A 26,292-nucleotide genomic window follows, 5' to 3' on the forward strand; every position below is an offset into this window, starting at 1 on the left:
GTAATATAACTACTTTAAAAAAAGGAGTAGCCTCTTGTTAATCCTGGTAGGTTAGATGGTTCTCACCTTTAAAAATATCACACAAGACGCCATCCTCTTTTCTTCACTTGCAATAAAGGCAAAACAGCTTTTTATAGTGTTTTATGGCTCCAGGAACGTGTCCTCATAGGCTCAGTTGTAATTGCCATTTTTGTAACTTGTATTCTTAAAACAAACATGCCTGCACTTACAAACACTACTGCTGTCAAGAACCATGGACATATTCTCTGGACAACAGGTTTAGTTCCATTTTCGTAGTACAGTCTTGCCTCATGTAAAAAAGTCTTCTTATTGGAATACGTAAAATACAATAAACTTCCAAAGTTTCTTACTGATGTTAAACAGAAGACAGTTTTGTTGCCTTTACTGTAGTTGATTACTAGCAAGTCTCATGGTGGTAGTTTCCCCTCTCCCCCCCCAAACATACAAGGAATCTGTTAGCAGGTTTTCACTCCCAAAACTATTTTTTGCTCATGTATAGACAAGTCCAGCAATACCTTTATATGGCCAGCCTGTTCCTTAATTACTGAGAAATCAGCATTTAAATCGATATGCAAATGAGGTTGAGGAGCTATTTATAGATTTGAAGCCTCTGTCACTCCAGTTCTATTCCCCGCACAGTGCCATCTCAAGCTGGAGTGGCTGATGCTTCAAATCTACAACCTTATTTGAATAGCAATTTAAATGCTCATTTCTCAGTAACGGAGGAACAGGCTGGCCATGTAACATTATTGCTGGACTTGTCTCCGAAAAAGCTACATGTGCATATGTTCGATGACAAATTCCCTTTAAAAAGCATTGCTAATTGAAAGTTCAAGTGGGTTTTTATCAATTATATTAGAGGTTTCAGGAAACATTTCAAACTCTAAGGATGACCCCAAACCATACCCAACCACTCCTTAGCAATGCAAAAATTGTTTCAAATTGGGAGAAAGGCGTAACAGATTGAAAATGTTAAGTTGCCAATTCTTACTTGGAAATATTGTAAGTAAGGAACAATTTATAATTTCAACAAATTAACAAGTAGAACGAATGGTGAAAGGTTGATATTCTCCACAGGACTTGTCCGAGTGACCTTCTTGAGACGTTGCTATAATAAATATCCCATTATATTTACACAAAATCAGGTAATTATGCAGATCATCTAATTGTAATACTATCTTTCTGCAAGATGATGGAGATATACTGTATATTACACAGAAATGCATTTTCAGCTGCTTGAATTTCTGCTCTTCTTAAACAACTTCATTAACTGACGGAATCTCTCTTCCACCTAAAAATATAAAAATAATAGCTTTAGTTATAGGTATGCTGTATTGTGCAGTAAAAACTATACGTTCCTTAATGCTCCAGTCATTAGCTTCAGCATTAGACACATGCGCAATTCTTACAGTCACAAGAGAGCTTAAAGAGTGGTTGTTCACTCTGCAGCTCTACAAATGGTCACATCTGGCCATCAATGATCATGGGGGTGACAAGTGTTGCTCCCCCACCAATCAGGATAGGACATCAATATCCAAAGTAGTGAACAACCTTTTCAACTCCTTCTTAGGCTATGTGCCAACGATCCAAAACTAGCAGCGCTTTGGACGCAGGTAAATCCGCATGTGTTCACTGAACCGTGTAGATTTACTGCATTCAATTCATTCTATCCGTTACATTTCTGTGGCGGGGACTAGCATCTCCGCAAGAGAAATTGACATGCTGTGATCTTGAACGACGCACAGCCCAATTTCTAGATATCCCATCCACTGTGCTGTAACATCTGGCAGCTGTGGATTTGATGTCGCATAAATATGCAGCGTCAACCCCGCAGCAGTTCCTGATCGTGGGTACGCAGCCTTAAGGACTGAGTGATTTTTCCTTTTTCCTTCCTAGTCTTCCAAGAGCCATAACTTTTTTCATTTATGACAAGTTCTTGGTTTTTTTTAAGACACTTTATAGCACAGAATAAGAATCCTATATAAAAGTTAGGTATTGCGGTAACAACACTTACCCGACACTGAAAATTAAATTGACAGCTAATTATTACTGCACAGTGTAACACAACATGAAAGTTATTTTTTTGTTTTTCTTTATTCACAATTCCACCCATCACCTTTTTCTTCCCATTCCCTCAGTACAAACATAGTGAAGTAAACCTGACGATCAAAAAACAAAACAAACAAGGCCTCATGCTTAGCATATATTTATATGTGGCAGATTTGTTGAAGAAATAACTGCAATTATCACCAAAAATGGAAGATCTTTTACTCAAAAATGAAAAAAAGGATCAAACAATATGGGAGATGTATGTTTTATAATAATAATAATAATAATAATAATAATAATAATAATAATAAAAAAACACACACAAAAAAAACTGTATTCGACCTAATAAGTTGTAAAATAAAAATTGAGAAAAAAATTGTAGTAAAAGCAGTATAATAAAGAACATGCAGGTCAGACCCAAGAAATAAAATGCTGGTAATGGATCTCATCTGACTAATCTGTAGAAACAGGCAATGACAGCCTAATGAGAACGGAACTGCTTGTTAAGGAGTGGTTGTATCTGCTCCTGTCTTATCTGGGGCAAAGGCTGCTGCCAAGTTTGCCACCAATACTTTACACTGCAACACTATGTACTCATATAAAGAGTCTCACTGAGAAGTCAGCCTGAAGTTAATAAGTTAATACACACCTGATGTGGATATTTATTCATAGTAGAAGATAGGAAGATAAATGTCTTTTTAGTTGGAGCAAGTTTTTGACACTCCAAGAGTATCGCACGGTCTTCATCTCTGGAATACATAAATAAAATGGATATGAATCAGTTTGGAACATGCACTTTGAAGAGTTAAAAAATAAATGTATTTCCAGGAGTCGGGTCTACTAGGGACATCAGTATGCTGTGGCCACCGGCTGGTATCCCAGTCCTGCTTTTTGATTTGGAGGCCCAGCACGTTATCGTTGTGGTGACGTCACTGGGGATACAGCACGTAGGAGGTGGTCCACAGGGCTCCTGTCTGATGGCCACGGAATACAGACATGGCCTCTGAACCAGGGTTTTGTGAATCAGTTAGCATAGCTCTTCTTCATAAACATGAGTTGTATAATGCCATAATCTGCAGAACTACATTGTATTGACCACTTCATAGTAAACTATGCCATTTACCTGAATGAAATGCCACGCATGCTAATTCACCTCATGGGCCAAGCTACATACATTACAGATCAATGTACATAGAGTGTTTCCCTTAATGCTGTAGTCTGAAACTAAAAAATGTAATCCAAAATTTAATAATCTAATCACTTTGCTAATATACTGTAATTAAAGGGAACCTGTCACCCCCAAAATCGAGAGTGAGCTAAGCCCACCAGCATCAGGGGCTTATCTACAGCATTCTGGAATGCATTCTGTAATGCTGTAGATAAGCCCCCGATGTATCCTGAAAGATGAGAAAAAAGAGGTTAGATTATACTCACCCAGGGGCGGTCCCGGTATGATGGGTGTCGCAGTCCGGTCCGGCGTCTCCCATCTTCTTACAATGACATCCTCTTCTTGTCTTAACGCTGCGGCTCCGGCGCACTTTGTCTGCCCTGTTGAGGGCAGAGCCAAGTACTGCAGTGTGCAGGGCCTCTCTGACCTTTCCCGGCGCCTGCGCACTAAAGTACTTTGCTTAGCCCTCAACAGGGCAGACAAAGTACGCCTGCACCGGAGCCGCAGCGTGAAGACAAGAAGAGGACGTCATCGTAAGAAGATGGGAGGCCCCGGACCGGACCGCGATGACCATATAATCTAACCTCTTTTTCTCCTCTTTCAGGATACATCGGGGGCTTATCTACAGCATTCCAGAATGCCGTAGATTAGCCCGATGCTGGTGGCCGCAGCTCACCTTCGATTTTGGAGGTTCCCTTTAAAAAGTACCCCAAGAACAAGAAAAACCGACTCGTTCAGGATGACGTCTTGTGATCTGATTGGACATCTAGTACACACCTTACTGTTGTGATTTGCTAAGCATTGTATATATACTTACCTCTCTCCTATTGGCGCCATCCCCTGACGAAGGCAACATGCCGAAACGCGCGTAGGGGAGGGCGCCCATTAAGGAGACCAGGGATACATTGCATTACTTTGTAAGTTATTTGATACAAATCATTATTATAATCCTTTTATTAATGCTCGATGTTTACTGCTGGTCATTTTATACTTGATGTGGTTATACTGACACCTGGTGGTGCAACTTGTATTGGCACTTTATTATGATTTTTACTTAAACATTATGGTTATAATGGACACATTGACACGCTATTATGTATTTTGCACTTTATTATTATATATGAGAGAAATGTTATGTATGTTTATTACACACACCATATATAACATTTTAGTTTTGCAGTTGCACACTTCTTATAATTTGCAATTTTTGCACCACATAGGTTTAAAAAAAAAAAAAAAAAAAAAAAAAGAAATTGCTTTTTAAAAATTTTTAAATTCCTTTTGATTTTGAGATTTCCATATCCGGTCTATAGAAGCGGATTAGGTGCGCCCCTTTCTTTGGTAGCATACAGATGTGTATTGTATTTATTATTGTAAGCAATTTACTTGATTCTACATGTTTTTTTAACCTGGTATAGCAATAAAAATTTAATTTTTTATATTTTCCGTAATTTGGACTCAGTCGGTTTTTCTTGTTCTTGGGGTTCTTTATGATAGTTTCCGATTGTCCATTTTTACTAAGGTCCTTATTCACAGTAGTATAAACCTTAGTTTATAGTGTCACTATTTGTATAATCTGACTCACTATTCTGAATCACTACTTCTCTCCCTCCATTGGTTTGGGTACTGTGTGTCGGTTCCCTTTCTTCTTGATTTTGTAATTAAAAAGTGTCTACCGTTCATTTTGTTTACCCACTTCCAGTTTGATGACATTTTATTTCACAATGCCCAAGTGCATGCTGGGATACTAATATGGATCATCAGGGGGGCAGAGGCTGTGGTAAATGCACAGTGACAGTGCACTCCCCCACCGGCTCTGATGAGAAGTGACTAGCTGGCAAGAGAGCACACTGTCAGTGCACATTGTAAGGAGAGAATTGGGAGAATAGGAAGAGCAGAAAACAGTACAGACCCAAAACAGCTGTCACTTTCGGGGGTGGTACTGTTTGTTCTCCCTGCTCACCAGGTTTTCTCCTTACAATACGTTGGGTTCTCTTAATAGGCGTTTCATTTTAGTCACAACCATTGGCATCTAATTTATTCTTCGTATGACGCTTTTTTTTGATTGGACAGCATTATAATAGTATAAAAATACAAGCCCAAATAGATAAACTACATCAAAATTCCAGTTGAATGACAAAAATTAACTGATTGGGCACCAGTAATTACAGTGCACTGTATCTCCACAATGGGATGGGAGAAGAAAAAAAAAGAGGTTTTTGTATGAGCAGGATTGTACAATTTATAAGGCTAGTTTCATATTTGCGGTTGAGTTCACACAGTCTTGTCCGCAACCGAAAAAGAATGCAAAAACGCATGCTAACGCAGCGTTTTTGATCCGCATCAGCTTACGCATGACGGGGAAAAAATGCTGCGTTTGCATGCTTTTGCGCTTTTTATGCGCATGCGTTCAATATTTCCAGGAGGGCGTGTCTTGATGGGCGTTTCTCAATCAAATTCTGGACATCTGAAGTCCGAAGTACGCAAGCGCATCGAACGCATGCGCTCCCATAGACAGTAATGCGTTTTTTTTAACGCACTCTTCCGCATGCGCGTGCATATTTGATGGAAATTTGCCCCGCAGCACACCGCAAAAAGAGGCATGCGTAAGCAAACGCAGACGAACGCATGAATCTGCGTCCGCAATGTAAAAGATATGAAATCTAGACGCATTCGGATGTATGCATCAAAAGCTGCTGACACAACCGCAAATGTGAAACCGGCCTGAGGTCCACTTTTGAGAAAAATCCTCTTAAAACGATTGTCCACTACTCAGGTATTGATGACCTATCACCAGGATAGGTAATCCATATCAAATGGGTGGAGATTTGACACCCACGTCAATCATTTGTTTGCAGCTCTGCAGAGGCCGACACACAAGTCAGAACAGCGAAGCTCTGTACACGGTTGTGGCAATTCACAAGTGATGCAGCTTGGTCGCAAAGAAGCTGTAGTTGCAAAGACCAACCACTACAAAGAGTGCATAGAGCTGTGGCATTTCGGGTCCCTAAACTGTTTATACTCGACTGATTGGATAATCGACATTAGCTACCTCCACCAACTTGATACAGATGACCTAACCGGAGGATAGGTCATCAATATCTAATTAGTGTACATCCCCTTTAAGGTAGTTTCTCTTAGAGGGCCTAGTCAAGAATTACAATATACGGATTAAAAAAATGCAAATATGAATTTAAAAAAAAAACAAAAATTCTAAAAAAAAAAATGGAGAAAAACAAACTGCACGTTTACCTTGTCCAAGAAACAACAACTTCTCCCTTCTTTTTGATGACGTTCTTTGCAGACAAGTTCGTTGGAGAGACTATGGAGGACTGGATGTTTATAGCACCATCACTAACCGCTCTTTTGTGTTTCCCCTTATTGGATTTCTCCAAGTGCAAGCCTTCAATTATATTATGATTTGTACCTTTATCCCCATCAGGAGGAGATAACTTTTTCTGACGTTTGGCTGATGGTTTATCATCCAATGACTTCCTTTTCTTTTTCTTCAAATTTACGTCTGTGGTGCTGGCATCACATGTTTCCATAGGCAATATTTCAGCAGGTGGAACTGGGCTGCAGGTTTCCTTAATGCAGCTTGTAGCATTCTTCTCAATATCCGTTCCAGAAGGTTCTACTGTATCATTAGAAATTTGTTTTACTTCAGCTGGGATTTCTACAGGTTTCCTTCTACTAGGAGGCAATTTAAATACAGATTCATTTTCTGGTACCGCAAGGGGGACACTCTCCAGTCTCTCTAAGTCAACTGTACAATTCTCAGCCACAACTGCTAAATCTAAGTGATCTGAATGGATTATTTGGCTGTCAGTATGTTCTTCTGACTCTATGTCCAGTCTAGGTTCTATTTCAACTGTATTACCTTCCGTAGCCTTTATAGATCTGAGGGCGGCTTTATCGGTCAGTTCCAGTGAGCAGTCAGAAACTGGAGAGCTAGAAGACACAGCGCGTCTTATTTTCACAATGAAATGGTCATTCGACTTTTCCATTATAACAGCCTGCATAGGCTCACTTGGATGGTACTGGAAGCTGCCTGATTCGCCCAAATCTTCCAAAGATCCAATGCTTGAGTTATCAGAATCCAAAGTTAAATGTATGTCTTGTTCAGTTGCATCTTCTTCGTCAAGTACAGACCCCTCACAGCACTTTCCATCAACTTCCGATATGGGCTCTGTAACACAAGTTGGTCTAAGAAAACTGAGATGTGAATCGGATTTCAAAGGCGATGGAACAGTTAAAGATACTGCAAGATCTTCCAGAAGAATTGAAGAATAGGATTTGAGCTGATCATCTGAGCCATTTAAGGACTTGCTGGAAGACGCACTGATAGGAGTCTCTAGTAAACAGTTTTCATCGAAGACATCAGGATTCAGTACAGTTTCAAGACAAGGGAAAGTTGGAATATGTGGAGACAAAATTAAGGGCCAGGAAAAAGGATCTTTAGGTGGAGTTTTATTTTCAGACAGGGAATCTAAATTTTCAAATTTCTGCCTGGACCCAGATTTTTCTGGAGTTCCAAATATCAACATGCTTTCTGGTAAGGCATTATAGGGCAAATTATCAGAATCACGAAGCAAGCTCTTAAAAACGTCCCCCATGTGATCATCATTTACCAAATTAAAAGATAAACCAGACGTATTTTGCTGATTTTTTGGTTCATTAGATGTAGACATCTTGGTGGGTGAACGAAGATAAAACTTCGAGGTTGGGCTAACTTTACTAGAAGTGAAATCAACCTTAATGTCTTTAACAGTAATTGGTTTCAAGTCCTTTACAAGTTCTACTTGCACAGCCATTTTAGTATTATTTTGAGTCTTCGGATGTGATACTTCCACTTGATTGTGGAACTCAAGTTTTCTTAGACAGGTAACTGATCCTAATTCGGGCAAAGTGTGTTTATCTACATGTTTGATTCTCTCATTTTGAGAATTTGTTACAGGACCAGATTTTTGGGCATTCGTGCAAGATTCTGTATCTTTTTCTATTTCAGCCTTGTCACAAAGTTTCACAATCACTACCTTCAAGATGTCAAACAACGAATCAAGTTGCTCCTCTACAAATTTCCACAGTCTTTTCTTCATATCAAGGAGATGTTGCTCAAAAATTCTGTCGACAATACCATTCTTTTTCAACTTTTTCAGTCTTGTCTCGATTTGCCTACAAAGCTTTTTTTGCAATCTTTCTGGTGAGGAACATATGCAGCACCAGTCTAGATTTCTTACCAAAGTAATAAAATATAATGTTGCAGCTTCAATTATACGATGAAACTGGGTAAGTGGAAATTGAATCTTAAATTTCATGTATTTGTTTCGTATGTGTTTTCTTATAATCCGTAACATCTGAAGAACATCTTGAATACTTGATGGGGTGACAATTTTTAAGATCCCGTCCAGGCAACAATCTGCACTTAACTTTCTTTGTTTACTGGTTGGAAGTGCTGACAATTTTGATTGCGTGGCAATTTTAGTTTTCTTTTTTGTAGCAGATTTTTCTGGGAGCATAATTGGCTTCTCTGTATTGGACAAACGTTCACTATCTTGACCAGACTGGCTCTTAGTCACACTTGTTATGTGGTCGGCAACCAATTGGCCAGCATTACTTATAGGTTGGATTGTTTGGCTAGGCATTTGCTCTTCTTCACTTAAAATCTCCCCTTCTTCCAAATCATCATTACAAGCGACTGCAGGGATTTTACAGCCAAAGTCTAGCTTGTTATCTGGTTGACAATTTTCTTTGTTTATTTCATCAGATGCTGATAAACATGTGGATTTGACATTTGTCTCTGGTAACAATTCTAAAGTAAAAATGGTAGAAAAAAAAATAGCGATTTGTAACCACATAATAACAGAAAACAACTTTTGCACATTTATGGATAAAAAAGATGAATATTTATGCTAAAGAAACAAGCACTGACAATTGTACTGAGATATCACCTACCATAACTATACATCTTGATACATTCAATGAGCTATATAAATGCTGCTAAAAAGGAATATGTCATATGGTTTTTACGAAGGGTAGCAAGATGTAAGGGCAGAGATGCTGATTCCAGTGGTGTATCAATTTTTAAGCTGCTTGCTGATAGTTAAAACATAGTTGGCTGGAAGGTTTCTGTGTATATTGTGCATAGGCAGAAGCTGCCAATCGGTGGTGGACGTGGTTATATAGAGCTCATGCATATGGAGAACTGCATGACTGGCAGCAGGATTACTAGTCCTCTAGTGATAACATCGGCGTTTTATCAGCAGCAGATCATCAAAACTACAGCAGACAGGCCAGCAAAGGACACATCGCTAGAATCAGGGTCTCCATCTCTCCATTATGCTGCTTTGAGATAAGGTGGTAAGAGCCTTGTGACAGATTCCGTTTAACAATAGCAAAAGGTTTGGATCTATTAACTATAATCAGATGGTTAATAGAGGACTATAGAGGTGTAAATGTCCACATAATATGTGAATTACTTAATTAGCAGCTGTTTGTTTTGCCTAAAAAAGGTTGGTCTCATAACGATGTCCATATTCTGCACTATGGCACAAGAGAACAGGTAGTCTTTAATTTAGATGGATTTGTGGAGAGTCATAGTTATGTAGTCAAGGACCCAGGACTAGACTTCTCTTTAGTTTGTAACTATTTTGCACTGCATTTTAACATACTCAGCTCACATACATATCCATCCAGATTTATTGGTTATGCATAAAAAGAACACTAACCAATACATGACAGTTCCTTTATGGCAAAAGATCGAGGGAGATTCTAATGGCATGACTGTTGCTGCTTTTAAAAACAGAATATTTTTGAAAACTGATATCCATTATTAGCAAAGTAAAAAAAGGGAATTCCTTGTTTAACAATTTAAAATGAAAAACAAAAATTCCACGAGAATGACCAGAATATAACTCATGAGAGAGAAAAAAAAAAAACTAAGGCCAGCAGATTCAATAAAAAGGCATTTTACGCACACTGCTACACTACTATGTTACATGTACTTTGATTTGTTAGGACTTGAAATTGCAACAGCTAGTAGTGATTTGAATAAAATATAACATATATTGGGTCTTTTTAAAGCATACTGTATGTGACTGCATAGTAGTAAAATGACTTACTATAAAACTATTACAAGTCAAGAATGCCTTAGCAAACAAATCAAAGTATACACTTCAGAGCAGAGTTAAAGTCATGCATGCAAAACTACTTCTACAATAAAGAGAAAACTGCAGTTGAGAATACCTTTATGTGCATTGCTCACTACAGAAGCCTTAGCTGTGCGCTCAAGGGTATGCAGAGCTTTAGGCCGGGCTGGGCTTTTCAGTGGACTGAGGAGTTTTGGAATATGTCTTAAAACGTTAAAGTCAATAGAGCCTTCATCATGGAAACAATGCTTATTCTCAATTCCTTTTGTGCTTATGTTTACAAGGTCAGTATCTGGAGACTCACATATACCTTTTGGGGTTTCAGTTAGATTTGATTTCAGTTTCATTGCTTGGTCGTCTTCCTCACTTGGCTCTACGATACTGATATCTTGAGTCTGTTCAGCAGGTGTAGACATGTTAGGAGTTGCAGAACTCGGACTTCCACTGCATCTATCAATTTCTATAAACGAATCGAGATCAATAAGATCTGAACCATCAAATGGACTGTGCATGTCCATCACCTCCGAGTCCACTGTATGTAAATCAGTAGACACAAGCTGTTTATCATCTATTGTTAACTTTTCCAGTAAGTGGTTCTCAACAGCTGTATTTGGTTGCACTTTCATTTCTACAACCGGTTCGGATGGAGATGCTTGGTTGGCGTCTTCTATATTTAAGACTTTGGTTGATCTGTTATCCAATGAAACAAGTTCACTGCGTTCTAAGTCAGTCTGTTGAGGACACAGAGAGTCAACATGGTTTTCAGTCACGCATTGCGGAGATGAACTTTTAGCTATGCTTTCCTCCACCTCACAATCCTTAATGGAGGCAACAGGCAACATCCGATGTGCGTCATCAGGTGTTTTTTTAGCGGGAGAAAGTGTTAAATTAAGGGTCTCCATAAATGACAGTTTCAGGTCTTTTTGGCCACTGTCCACTTTAATTTTGTCGCCATTTTTGCTCTTCTCATTTACTTTAGAATGGGAGCCTTTACCTTTGCTTGATGACTGATGAGTATCTTTTACTTTTGTTTCATGCATTTTATCCTTTCGGTCATGCTTATTTCGATCATGGTCATCTCTAGATCTTTTCTTTTCATCTCCTCTCTTTTCACGATCAGATCTTTCAGTTTTGTTGTCACGATTAGGCTTATTTCTTGGGGAGTTTTCAGATCTGCTTTGTTTTGAATCTTTGTTTCCATGCTTGGACTCATTGTACTCTGAGGAACGCTTATCCTTTCTACCTGTATCAAGACTTCTTTTACCATCACTCTGCTCCAAGAACTTGTGGGAACCATCATCTTTTGGGGTTGAAAAATGTGTTCTTTTAGATCTTCGTGGCTCTTCAATTTTCTCGGATGTCTTATGCCTTGATTCTGTGTTTTTTTCTTTTTCATATGCTCTAGAGTCCCTTCTGTGTGGAGACCTTTCATATTTTCTTACTTCTTTCTCTTTAGCAGAATCCAGATCTTTTAGCTGCATTTTTTCTTTATAGGAGATTGAATGGTATTTGCGGTCTTCTATCTCAGAGCTGGCTTCTGACTTTGAATTTCTTTTTTCCTGAGAAGAATCATTTCTTCCACATTTTAGAGGCGATCTACGTACCTTTTCTTTTAGATCAGAATTTTCACTTACTAAATTGGCAGAACTAGATTTTGGCCTTTCCTTTGTCCGATTTCTCTCCGTGACCTTATTTAGGTTGTCCAAGCCCATTTGTATCTTATTTGTATCATTTGCTTCTAAGCATGGCGGCTCTACATGGGAACTCTTCATTATACTATCTTTGCAATGACTAGAAATAGGTTTATTTACTGGTGGGCACGTTGGGCTACTTTTCACACAAGACTTCTCCTGACCACAAAGATTTTTAGAATAGTGACTTGTTATGTCTTTAGATTGTAAAGTAATATTTTTCTTTGGCAAGTTCTCTGTGTTTCTAATGTTCTTTGAGAGGTCATCAGATTGTGATCTATTATTAATATTCATTATTGGTATTTGAGACGGTTTAAAACTGTGGTTCATTCCTGGCATGCCCAACCTGTTAATGACAAAGATATATTTTTAAAAATTTGTTCTATAATGACCTGGCAGTATTACTCCAAGTTAGTAAAATTATGGCGAAACTAAACTACTGGAATGCTGTTGTATGCGCCTGGACATTGTTTACAGAATCTTCCAAAAGCACCCAAGAGCCTATGTTGGGTCTAAATTCAAAGTTGAAATTTCATCATACAGGCAGTTCAGGTGAAGTGGTGATCCCTGACATGTAATTCCTGGGGAGTCACCATAAAGGTACCTTCACACTCAGCGACGCTGCAGCGATACTGACAACGATGTCGATCGCTGCAACGTCACTGTTTGGTCGCTGGAGAGCTGTCACACAGACAGCTCTCCAGCGACCAACGATGCCGGTAACCAGGGTAAACATCGGGTTACTAAGCGCAGGGCCGCGCTTAGTAACCCGATGTTTACCCTGGTTACCATCATAAAAGTAAAAAAAACAAACACTACGTACTTACCTTCCGCTGTCTGTCCCCGGCGCTGTGCTTTCCTGCACTGGCTGTGAGCACAGCGGCCGGAAAGCAGAGCGGTGACGTCACCGCTCTGTTTTCCGGCTGGCCGGCGCTCACAACCAGTACAGAGAAGCACAGCGCCGGGGACAGACAGCGGAAGGTAAGTATGTAGTGTTTGTTTTTTTTAACTTTTACTATGGTAACCAGGGTAAACATCGGGTTACTAAGCGCGGCCCTGCGCTCAGTAACCCGATGTTTACCCTGGTTACCAGTGAAGACATCGCTGAATCGGTGTCACACACGCCGATTCAGCGATGTCTGCAGGGAGTCCAGCGACGAAATAAAGTGCTGGACTTTCTGCAGCGACCAACGACATCACAGCAGGATCCTGATCGCTGCTGCATGTCAAACTGAACGATATCGCTAGCCAGGACGCTGCAACATCACGGATCGCTAGGGATATCGTTCAGTGTGACGGTACCTTAAGATTAGGTGACCAGACTGAAGGAGGTCATGAATAGAAATAGAAATGACTAAACAAGGCACAGACTAAATTATTAAAACATACATATTCATTGGAATAAAAAATGCATTGGGCTGCGCTTTTAATTCTATGTATAATAAATAGTTACACGAACAACTGGAAAACTACACGACAGCCATATCAGTGGATACTTTCTACGCATTCTTTCTAATTGTACTATTACAGCATGAGAACTATTGGAATTCAATTAGACAAAAAGGATTACCTCTGATTTAGTCTGTTGATCTCATCTTCTTTACGTGTAATTTCTACTCGTGCAGTTTTAATGAGGGCAGATATATTCTTTTTTAAGCACTGATTTTCATTTTGCAAACTTGAATTCTCCAAAGACAAAAAGAAACCTTAATTTGTAGTTTTATCGTACTATTAAAATGTTGCACAAAAAAAAAAAAATATACACACATGCATAAAATGAGTTTTGGGTTAAACAAGAAACAAAAAAATAAAAGGACATAATATAACGTGTGTCACTATGAAAAAGGGGTCTACTCCATCAGGATTTGTACACTTCTGGCTAGAACGTACTGGTTCCATTTTTTGGGAACAAATAAGCTCAAAATGTCATGAGGCTGGAATCATGACTGAGGTTTTTATAGCCACTTAAATTTTGTTTCTGGAGACAAACACAGGAACAAACACAAACCTTTATGCATTAACTGTATTGATGATTTGCTTATGACCCTTTTCCATTCAGCTTCTCTCAATGGTTTCAATTGAGAGAAGAAGAGAAAGTTGATTGCACATAATTGCAAGTTCAAAAAAATGCAGGGAAGTGAATACAACACAGTCAGGATTCGGCATGTTACACTCCTTAACTAGTTGTAATCATGTCCAGGACAACCCGCATCTGGGACATAAGCCACAAATGTCGGATATATATGGGTCACGCATTTTTTTCAGAATAGTTTATGATGCTGCTCACATGGCTGTGTTTTTTGCAGACAGTGTCAGCAAAGAAAAAAAAAAAAGCTGTCCGTTTTAATCTGAGTCATGGATCAAACTCTCCAATGTAAGTCAATTGGTCTGTGAAAAAAAAAGATATCACTTTGATGCTGTGTGCTGTTCATTTTTTACATGGGTAGGAGACGCTTTTAACTTGTTTTTTTTCTTTTGCATATGAGAAAAACTGACAAAAGTGACCAAACTGAGGAAAAGGTGACTTAAAACGATGATAAAAAAATGCCTCCATTTTTCACATACAAGAAATAGTACTAAAAAAAAATGTCTAGATGAGGCCCAAGGCTTAGATGAAACATCAGATTAAATAAATTCCTGTAATCAATAATCAGTTTCAAATTCAGCTTGTACTGCATGTGCCATTAACTCCCTTCCGCCAGCATTATAATGCTTTGCTCCAAGGCTTAGCTCGGCCGTATATTACATATGTGATTACTAATCATGAGAACAGGTGACAGCTAATATTGATGTATATTTCATAATTCCTCCAGCAGTTTGTGTGTGACTGGATATTGGCAGTATCAGATGTTTGGCGAGGGTCTCCAGAGCTAGACAACGAGCTAATTGCTGACGGGTGGGTAAAGTTTAAGGCCTCTTTCACACTTCAGTCTTTTTGTTTCCGTCAAAATCCGGCGTTTTGTGGAAAAAAAACGGATCCAGCAAATGTTGCTGCTGGATCTGCTTTTTTCTCAGACTTGTGCTAGCGACAGATAGTGATGGATGGCCTTCCGTTTCATCCATCGTAAATTCTGTGTCCGTCGCCCGGAGACGCATAGTAACGTTTTTCTGTGTACGTCGAAAAATCACACAGCGATGGGCACAGGATCAGTCGCTGTCCGTCAAAAAACGGAATCCGGCGATGGATTCCGTTTTTTTTTTTTTTTGTTTACACTGAGCATGCCTGAAAGAATTTCTAATTTGTGTAATGTAATTTAATATCTCTCTCTCCCCAGAATTTTGTTCCTCTAAATCCTGGCAGCAGCTGCTTCGATGGATCCGTAAAAAAAAACAAACAAACAAAAAAAAAACAGATCCAGTGCATCAGTTTTTTAAAATCTGCACAGGATCCGTCTTTTCAACACTTTGACGGATTGTGACTGATTCTAAAAAACTGATGTGTGAAAGAGGCCTAACATATGGCTAAGTAATGGGCAGATAACAGAGGACACCAGAATGAAATGATTTATAATTATGGCTCACCATAGACTTCATTTCCTTCAGTCTTGTAATCAATTGTTTTATTTGTTTCTGGCAATTCTCGTATTTACCACTTAGCTGTCAAAGCAAAAAAAAATAAAAAAAATACAAGACTTAGAAAATAGAAACATTGATAAATGTAAAATCTGGGAGGAAATAAAGCCAACCTCTACCTATTAAATGGACCCACATTTATAAATGATGTTTGAGTGTGTAATATATTGGCTGGCAGATAAGAAGGGAAATCCTATCCTATCACTGCTTATTTTTCCTGTGTTTTGACATGTCTTGCTTTCAGTGACTTCCATTCTTTGATATTGGAAGTATCAAGCATTTTGAATCTAAGAATGTGATGGGATTGTGCCACTATGACGTTTGCTGCTGCACTGCAATAATGTGTGGAATTACTGAATATGATGGACAACATTATTCATTCAACAATTTCTTTTATTGGACTGTATACATGCATTTGTGTGGATGCGGCTGTTTACTGTAACAATACCAGTCTTTGTGCATCTTCTATGCACCTATGGATAGAATGTGAGCGGGCGTTTGCCCTTTTGTCCGCTGTCCTCCCTCCTCGCGGCGTCACTGTGGTGCAGTGCACATGTGCGGGAAACCATGGTGATGCGTCCACGCTCCCATGCATGCACCCCGAGGCTGACACTGGGGGGTTAGGCATGTGACGAGGACACATCAGTTGGGCATGTACCGCTTGTGTCATTCCCATTAGCTGACATTCCTGTCACATGACCGATTCCTTGACAATAACATTTCCTGTCAGGTTGGAAGCAAATTATCCCCCACGGTAAAGCAGTATTACTGAAAAAAAATTAAATGCATGCATGGGACTCAAGCGGGGTTCTATATGCAGGGTTGACTATCCCTATTGTACACGGTTTATTATTATTAGCGTGGATATATTCAGTTTAGTACTCGTATAACGGTCTACTAACATGCTTATACCAGATTTTGCGCTATAAGGGACGATTATAGTCCATCTCTTACTCTGTTCATTTGCACCCTAGAAGGGCATTAATCCTGCTTCTTGTGGTCACTAACTTTTTAACATTTGTTTGGAATATTTTCTCATGCATTTGTGATAAAGTAGGAGTTTGTAATGTTTAAAAGCTAAGTATTTTTCTCTTGTTTTCAATATGCTATTTAATGGAGTTGCTTTAATGATCAGTTGGGACATTACATTTGAACTGGTTGTACCTGGTGGATCTTGGTTTAATCATTCTTAGATCTCTATAGAGGACAAATATGGAGTAACTAATGCTTGTTCCAAGTCCTGCTGATGGCACGGGAAGGCACTAGCTCTCCTTAACCCTGCTGTTCTGTTCGGTCTGGGGAGACCTATTTTGAACTTTGGTATTTTTTGGGGTGTTCAAGATGCGGTTCTGAAACTTGTGGTTGATTGACTTAAATGAGGATGGGTCGGTCGGCCACGGGTTTCAGAGCCGCATCTTGAATATTTTAAAGAATATTGAAGTTCAAAGTCGGTCATTTTTGACCAACAGAACAGCAGGGTTAAATCAACTTTCTGTGTATAGTTTTGAATTGGAAAAGTTCTAAGGCATTGTTCCTCAACTCTGGTCCTCAAGAGCCATCAACAGGTCATGTTTTCAGGATCACCTGGACATGCAAGCATTCAATCACCTGTGCAATACTAAGGAAATCCTGAAAACATGACCTGTTGGTGGCCCTTGAGGACTGGAGATGGGGAACACTGTTCTAAGGCAATATCAGACCCTTTAAAGGTGTGTTCACATTGTATCTTTTTTCACTTTTTTTGTAGAAAACTATGCAAAACAAAAAAAAAAAATGTTCAAAAGAATGAACTTATTTATTTGTAATGTACAAACTGCTTGCTGTTCATATGTTCAGGCTTTTGAGCTGCTATTAAACACTCAGGCTTTCAAAGACAAAAACACCAAGCATTTACAAGAAGTGGAAATAAGTAAAAAAGGAATCCAGCTCAAGAAATAGGTTCTTCTTTATTCAAATAAAATCTGGAGAGATGATAGCAAGTGGATTAGTGCTAGCATCTACGCGTTTCAGGTGTCACGCACCCTTAACTCCTTAGTGACAGCCAATTTTGACCTTAAGGATCAAGCCAAATTTTAGAAATCTGACCAGTGTCATTTTATGAGGCAATAACTCAGGAACGCTTCAATAGATCCCACTCATTCTGAGAATATTTTTTCGGGACATATTGCGCTTCATGTTAGTGGTAAATTTGGTCAATACGATATGCGTATATTTATGAAAATATCAAAACTTTAACAAAACATTTCCCAACTTTCAAAAGTTACATTTTTATGCACTTTAGATAGTTATACCACAAAAAATAATTAAACAACATTTCCCACATGTCTACTTTACATCTGAATCATTTTTTTTAACAATTTTTGTTTTGTTAGGATGTTAGAGGGGTTAAAAGTTTAGCAGCAATTTTTCATATTTACAAAACCTGCTTCATTAGGGACCTATTCAGATTTAAATGGACTTTGTGCGGGCCTATATATTGGAAACTCCCCAAAAGTAATAGCATTCTAAAAACTACACCCCTCAAAAACTTAAACTATTTGTCAGGAAATGTTTTGAACCCTTCAAGTGCACCACAAGAATTAATGGAAAATGGAATGAAAACATTTTTTATTTTAGATTTTACCTCTAAAATCTTGCCTGAACCCCAATTTTTTCACTTTTGCAAGAGGTAACACCAAAAAGTGGACCACACAGTGCTACAGACTTTCTTACGGGTGCAGCGATATCCCACATGCAAATAGTTCTGTGTGGACAAATGGCAGGGCACAGAACGGAAGGGTCACAATGTGAATTTTGAATCACAAATTTGAGGTCATATTTGCAGAGCCTGTTTGGTTCAAGAGGAACAGAAATCCCCCATAAATCTCTGTTGTAAATTATACTCTCTAGGGTATTTATCTAGGGAGGTAGTGAGTAGTTTGATACCACTATTTTATGCACTTGAAGCAGTACATGTTTGAATTATTAAAAAATGCATTTTTTCCACTGTCACGTTCATGAATCTTTGTATGTTCCGAGGAACACACCTCACATTTTAACGCACTAGTTTTTGTAGTAATTGTCGATGTACATGTGGTACCTTTAGTGAAGAATAGGTGTCATTAGTTCTTAGACAATTTTACTAGGAATGTCAATTGACTGGGTGTAGTTTGGTGGGTTCATTTGGCGGTCCCTACCTTCATAATTTAGAAAGGTGCACGTGTACCCTGTTGTACTCTTGCACATTTTGTATAATTTTACACCATTTTTGGTGAACTTGTAACTGCATAAGTTACTTTGCTGAGACATCATGATTAAGGGTGCGTTGACACCTGAAATGCGTAGATGCCAGGGCTATGCTGGCGCTAACACACTCACTATCATCTCTCCAGATGTCCTTTGTTTGAATTTTATTTGAAGAACCTGTTCGTTGATCAGGATTCCTTTCCTAATTATTTGCACATTTTGGCCGTGGCAGACACAGTATCCAAGCTCTGAACAGATTTGGGGACTATCAATAGTGAACCGGAATCATTACTCCAGTTACATGAAGCAACATGTCCATTCTTTAAGTATTTTCCACAAGGGAGATGACTGATACAAGTCAAAGGGAAGAATAAAAAGATAGTCAAAAGATGACCAAGTATTTTTTGTGAGTTTTTTCAGTGCTTCTGTCACACTAAAAAAAATAAAAAAATAAAAGCCACGGTTTTGTTCATTGCTTAACAGAGTTAAAAGACTTTAACCCCTTCATGACCGGGGGATTTTTCGTTTTTCCGTGTTCGTTTTTCGCTCCCCTCCTTCCCAGAGCCATAACTTTTTTATTTTTCCGTCAATTTGGCCATGTGAGGGCTTATTTTTTGCGGGACGAGTTGTACTTTTGAACGACATCATTGGTTTTAGCATGTCGTGTACTAGAAAACGGGAAAAAAATTCCAAGTGCGGTGAAATTGCAAAAAAAGTGCAATCCCACATTGGTTTTTTGTTTGGCTTTTTTGCTAGGTTCACTAAATGCTAAAAATGACCTGCCATTATGATTCTCCAGGTCAGTACGAGTTCATAGACACCTAACATGACTAGGTTATTTTTTATCTAAGTGGTGAAAAAAAATTCCAAACTTTGCTAAAAAAAAAATAAAAAAAAATTGCGCCATTTTCCGATACTCGTAGCGTCTCCATTTTTCATGATCTGGGGTCGGTTGAGGGCTTATTTTTTGCGTGCCGAGATGACGTTTTTAATGATAGCATTTTGGTGCAGATACGTTCTTTTGATCGCCCGTTATTGCATTTTAATGCAATGTTGCGGCGACCAAAAAAACGTAATTCTGGCGTTTCGAATTTTTTTCCCGCTACGCTGTTTAGCGAGTGATAATACTTTTTTTTAATTGATAGATCGGGCGATTCTGAGCGCGGCGATACCAAATATGCGTAGATTTGATATTTTTTTATTGATTTATTTTGATTGGGGCGAAAGGGGGGTGATTTAAACTTTTATGTTTTTTTTATTTTTTTCACATTTTTTTAAACTTTTTTTCTTAACTTTTGCCATGCTTCAATAGCCTCCATGGGAGGCTAGAAGCTGGCACAGCACGATCGGCTCTGCTACATAGCAGCGATCTGCTGATCGCTGCTATGTAGCAGAAATGGAGGTGTGCTGTGAGCGCCGACCACAGGGTGGCGCGCACAGCCACCGCTCATCAGTAACCATAGAGGTCTCTGGGACCTCTATGGCTACAATATACAAGCATCGCCGACCCCCGATCATGTGACGGGGGTCGGCGATGACGTAATTTCCGGCCGCCCGGCCGGAAGCGGTAGTTAAATGCCGCTGTCTGCGTTTGACAGCGGCATTTAACTAGTTAATAGGTGCGGGCAGATCGCGATTCTGCCCGCACCTATTGCGGGCACATGTCAGCTGTTCAAAACAGCTGACATGTCCCGGCTTTGATGCGGGCTCACCGCGGAGCCCTGCATCAAAGCAGGGGAGCCGGCATCGGACGGTATAGTACGTCCGATGCCGGTAAGGGGTTAAAAAAAAAGTCAGAAAAATACTGGAAAAGTGGCCAAAGTGTGCTAAACCCCAAAACATCCAAAGGATGCTTAAAAACTGGCAAAAAAGTTAAAAATACTCAGATGATCTGAAGAAGCAGGAAAAAAAAAAGTCCGCTTTTAAATGCGGGAAACAGATGTTGTATGACCATAGCCTTACAAGCATTGCAACATGAATGAAAGTTAGCCAAGCCAGTCACCACCTACTGACAGATATTGTAGGTTCAGGAGTGAATGTCCCCTTATCACTGTAGAACAGAGTTACTCTGGGTGAATGCAATGCTCTCACCCCTGCTTTGAAAAAGGGGAACTGGCTCTCCCAAAGGAGACCCACTGTGTATGGAGTCTTACTGGCAATGCTCCATGAGAAGCAAATTAACTGCCAATAATACAGGAGATTTTTCTTGATGTGACTTCCATGAAATAATTCATACATCATTGAATGAAGTTTCTTTAGCAGTTCCTTCCTCTGTCAGGATTTCTTCATAAAGGTCCAAGCAGGTTCTTGAAGGACTGCTTTTTTCAACTGCTTGCTCTGAAAGAAAAAATATGAAGTGTGATATCTATAATAAAATGATGACTTAAAGCAAACCTGTCAGCAGGATTGTGCACAGTAACCTACAGACACTCATGTTGGCGCTCTTAGGGTATGTGCACACATTGGGGATTTTTGCTGCGGATCCGCAGCGTCAAAACCGCAGCTGTTTTCCATGAGTTTACAGTACCATGTAAACATATGGAAAACAAAATACGCAGTGCACATGTTGCAGAAAAAAAAACGCACGGAAACGCTGCGGTTTATTCCGCAGCATGTTCATTCTTTGTGCGGATTCCGCAGCGGTTTACACCTGCTCCATAATAGGAATCCGCAGGTGTAAAACCGCAGGTAAAATCCGCATAAAAACAGAATAAAATCCGCGGTAAAGCCGCAGTGCTTTTTACCTGCGGATTTCTCAGAACAGGTGCGGAAAAATCTGCAGAGGTTCCATCTACGTGTGCACATACCCTTATACTGATTAAAATGATACACTGGCTGATGAAATCCGTCTTCTGGTGGGTTGTTGAATCTTTATTTTCAGTTTTCAGATAATGATATGCTCGTGCTCCGGGGCGGCCTGTGGGCGGGGCTTTATGTGATGCTCTGCTTAGCTATTCCTCTGTATGGGCTTATGACAGGACAGGTCACTGATCCCTCATTGACCAGCCCCCTATTTTACATTCTGGATAGAATTTTGAGCGGGAAAAAAACAAAAAACAAAAACAAAAAAAACAAACAAAAAAAAAACCTTTCATCAAAATGGTGCCTGAGCAGTAGCCTATATCGCGTTCTGATAGATGCTACGGTGCAGGCGTCACCATATCAATGGAGCCCAAAAACATTTCTCCAGCAAAATGGCACTGAAAAGCGATAGATGCTACTGCGCAGGCACCGCCATTTTGATGAAGATACTATATGACAATCATAAATGTATACAGTTATGGACAAAAATTTTGATAATGAGACAAATATTAATTTTTCCAAAGTCTACTGCTTCATTTTTTCTAATGGCAATTTGCATATACTCCTGAATGTCAGAGTGATCAGCTTAACAGCAATTACTGTACTTGCAAAGTCAATATTTGCCCAGAAAATGAACTTTAACCCCCAAAACACATTTCAACATCATTGCAGTCCTGCCTTAAAAGGAGCAGCTAACATCGTTTTAGTGATTGATCCATTAAACACAGGTGTGGGTGTTGATGAGGACAGGGCTGGCGATCAATCAGTCATGATTAAGTAACAATGACATCACTGGACACTTTAAAAGGAGGCTGGTGCTTGGTATCATTGTTTCTCTTCAGTTAACCATGGTTATCTCTAAAGAAACACGTGCAGCCATCATTGCACTGCACAAAAATGGCCTAACAGGGAAGAGTATCGCAGCTACAAAGATTGCACCTCAGTCAACAATCTATCGCATCATCAAGAACTTCAAGGAGACAGCTTCCATTGTTGTCAAAAAGGCTCCAGGGCGCCCAAGAAAGACCAGCAAGCGCCAGGACCGTATCTTAAAACTGTTTCAGCTGCGAGATCGGACTACCAGCAGTGCCGAGCTTGCTCAGGAATGGCAGCAGGCTGGTGTGAGTGCTTCTGCACGCACTGTGAGGCGGAGACTCTTTGAGCAAGGCCTGGTTTCAAGGAGGACAGCAAAGAAGCCACTTCTCTCCAGAAAAAACATCAGGGACCGACTGATATTCTGCAAAAGGTACAGGGAGTGGACTGCTGAGGACTGGGGCAAAGTCATTTTCTCTGATTAATCCCCTTTTCGATTGTTTGGGACATCTGGAAAACAGCTTATTCGGAGAAGAAGAGGTGAGCGATACCACCAGTCTTGTCTCATGCCAACTGTAAAGCATCCTGAAACCTTTCATGTGTGGGGTTGCTTCTCAGCCAAGGGAATCGGCTCACTCACAGTCTTGCCTAAAAACACAGCCATGAATAAAGAATGGTACCAGAATGTCCTCCAAGAGCAACTTCTCCCAACCATCCAAGAGCAGTTTGGCACCCAACAATGCCTTTTCCAGCATGATGGAGCACCTTGCCATAAAGCAAAGGTGATAACTAAATGGCTCATGGAACAAAACATAGAGATTTGGGGTCCATGGCCTGGAAACTCCCCAGATCTTTATCCCATTGAGAACTTGTGGTCAATCATCAAGAGACGGGTGGACAAACAAAAACCAACAAATTCTGGCAAAATGCAAGCATTGATTATGCAAGAATGGACTGCTATCAGTCAGGATTTGGTCCAGAAGTTGATTGAGAGCATGCCAGGGAGAATTGCATGAATTACAAGATTCTCATTAACTGAAAACTGCAAGTACAGATTAAAAAACAACCACAAGACTTACTTCATCAGCCAAGGTATCATGTTAATCAGTATAACAGCGTCAACCTGACGGTGCCTGTAGTTCACTTTAAAGGGAACCTGTTCCCAGGTTCTTCCCATATAACCTACGGCCACCACCTTTCAGCCCCATATGACAGCATTCTATGATACATGGCGAATTGGAGTCATATATACAGTAAGGCAAAGAGAAAAAAAATAGGAGTGCAAAGGGAAAAATTGTGTGGATGACATAGGACGTGTCATCCACAGGAAGCAGAAAAGGTGGACGGCTTCGCAGGAAGAGAGGAGGCGACGGATAAAGACCAAGGACGCCCAGCGGACAGGACCTATAGGTAGGTGAGCATAATGAGATGTCTATTTTTGCATTATAGGGCGAATTTGAGTCATATATACAGCACTTTAGAATACTGTCATACAGGGCTGAAAGGAGGTGGCCATAGGTTACATGGGAAAAACCTGGTGACAGATTCTCATTAAGCATGTGCTATGCAATATGTACCATTTTATAGAGAAAATAGTTGCACTGTTTGTACACGTAGCAGTCAAATAGAACGAATACCTGTTAAAGTTGTTGTGTCCAAACCATCATATATGTCAACTGAACTTGCATCACTTTTTGCAGGAGAAGCTGTAATAAAGAGTTGTATTTCTAAGTCTCAAAGAAAAAGAAAGCCAACAATATCAGGCCACATCACATCAGTATGTACCAGTAGTGCATCTGTATTGTAGACCCGTATTACTAACATGCTCTCATACAGCGAAGAAACCAAATTACAGAAGATAAGCCCCTTTATAATATGGATGCACCATTATTTTAACACTTTCCATAGACTTTAGTGCACTCTTCAATCCACAGAATAAAAACATAGATTAAATCTAGCTCTTTATTATAAGCAAGTCAAGAACTAAAGCTAGAAATTATTGTTTAATCCAAGGAGAAAAATAGTTGCCGTTATTGCGGTTAATAAGTTCCATTTTTGGTTGGTGGCCATCTAAAGCTTCACCCTCTTAGCCAAGAGGGCATGGTTAAGAGTTTTATCCTATTATGTAAATGACCAGTTAAGATCTATGGGCCAAACACTGGTCTGCATGAGAATCTGCTTACAGAGCTTATCTTAAGTAGAAGGGGGCATTACCAGTGTGATATGTAATGGTACCTCTGCTCTCCTGATTGCACTGTAGAGCTGTGTGTGATTATAACTTCTTACACATCTGCAGTTTTCTCTCAGTGGTTCAGCTGCCATCTCACAGGCTAACACAGCTGCAATAGAGCAAAGCTCTGAGAGCTACAGCAAATGTTTGTAATGAGGCAAAGCATTTCTTCTGTTCAGTGTTAGTAACATGCCTCACACTGATAACTCCCTATTTTATTCAAAATAAGTTCTAGAGGCAAATTCTCATGCAGATCAGTGTCCAGCCTATTTAATATTTTTCTCTGGAATAAAACATCATATTGCAGATATCAAGCCATCACTTTATTAGTATTCCTATGACCTTCATGCCCATATAGATAGCTTAGGAGGGTTGTACCTTCTAATAGATTCCTTTTAATGAAGGAATGGTCAAAAGAAGGATTTTTTGTTCGCACCGTAAAATATCTTTTTTGGAGTCTTCTTTGGGGGGGACACAGGTAACCATGGGTGTATGCTGCTGTCGCTAGGAGGCTGACACTAGACAAAAAAAAATAAAGGAGTTCGCTCTTCCTCAGCTTGGTACCCCCCACTGACTGGCATATAGTTTCTCAGTTTAGTGAAAAACCAATAGGAGAAGCAAGACCAAATAACTGTACACAGGCCCAACAGAGGCACTTGAGCCCAACATAAACACAAACAAGGGAGGGAGATGTGTCCCCCCAAAAAGGCTCCAAGAAAGAAGTTTTACGGTGAGTACCAAAAATCCTTCATTGTCGCTTCATTGGGAGACACAGGTAACCATGGGACGTCCTAAAGCAGCCCCAAGGGAGGGAACCAAATAAACATGCTCAAATCAGGTTGGTCCACGGGCAACCACCGCTTGCCCTTTCTATCTAGGCCAACATCAGCCAAGGCATAGGTATGTACCCCTATAGAATCTTGCAAATGTATAAAGGGATAACCAAGTAGAATACTTGCAGATTTGCGTCACAGAGGACTGGTGGCCACTGGCCCAAAGAGACCCCTACCGCAAGGGTGGAGTGAGCACTCATTCCCGGAGGGGGAGTTGTCTATCCCTTCTGAGCCAGACTGGAGCCACTAGGATGACTGGAACTCCTTCTGCCTTGATCTTTTTGACAAATTTAGGAATCAATGGAAGAGGTGGAAAAAGGTATGCAAGATGAAAGACCACAGAATGACCAAGGCGTCGTATCCGACCGTCAAGGGATCGCGAGAACTGGCTATAAAACAAGGGACCTTGTGATTCATCAGATACACCATCAGATCGACGTCAGGAGTGCCCCATACCTGACAAATGTGTTTCAACACAGTGGGATTGAAGGACCACTCGCCCAAGGAGAGGCTTAGGAAGTAGGTGGCCCAGTTGTCCACACCTGGAATGTGAACCGCTGATATTGCTGGCACGTGCCACTCAGACCAAGCCAGAATCCGTGAGACTTCTAACATGACTGACTCGCTGCGTGTCCCGCCATGGTGGTTTATATATGCCATGGCCGTGTCATTGTAGGATTGAATGTGAACTGGTCAGTAGAAGGTACTGCCAGTGGAGAAGGGAAAGGTAGATGGCTGT

The 26,292-nt window shown here is 40.0% G+C and overlaps 1 protein-coding gene across 2 annotated transcripts in view; it reads right to left on the bottom strand.

Annotated features, from left to right (window-relative positions):
- Window positions 1–1,103: 1,103 nt before the first annotated feature.
- CASP8AP2 (caspase 8 associated protein 2) overlaps window positions 1,104–26,292 on the bottom strand; it is a 46,610-nt gene continuing 21,421 nt past the window's right edge. Inside the window, exons 3-10 of one of the 2 annotated variants that reach the window (XM_069726360.1) lie at window positions 24,128–24,196; window positions 21,112–21,212; window positions 15,600–15,674; window positions 13,648–13,763; window positions 10,697–12,423; window positions 6,491–9,050; window positions 2,720–2,819; window positions 1,104–1,312 (exon numbers count right to left, since the gene is read on the bottom strand). In XM_069726360.1, the coding sequence (XP_069582461.1) occupies window positions 1,250–1,312; window positions 2,720–2,819; window positions 6,491–9,050; window positions 10,697–12,423; window positions 13,648–13,763; window positions 15,600–15,674; window positions 21,112–21,212; window positions 24,128–24,196 (4,811 nt within the window). In that variant the 3' untranslated portion in view covers window positions 1,104–1,249. Of the gene's footprint in view, window positions 1,313–2,719; window positions 2,820–6,490; window positions 9,051–10,483; window positions 12,424–13,647; window positions 13,764–15,599; window positions 15,675–21,111; window positions 21,213–24,127; window positions 24,197–26,292 lie in introns of both variants that reach the window. The other variant, XM_069726359.1, reaches the window with a different exon arrangement.

Source organism: Ranitomeya imitator, chromosome 5 (assembly GCF_032444005.1).
Source record: "Ranitomeya imitator isolate aRanImi1 chromosome 5, aRanImi1.pri, whole genome shotgun sequence".
NCBI classification, from domain to species: Eukaryota; Metazoa; Chordata; class Amphibia; order Anura; family Dendrobatidae; genus Ranitomeya; species Ranitomeya imitator.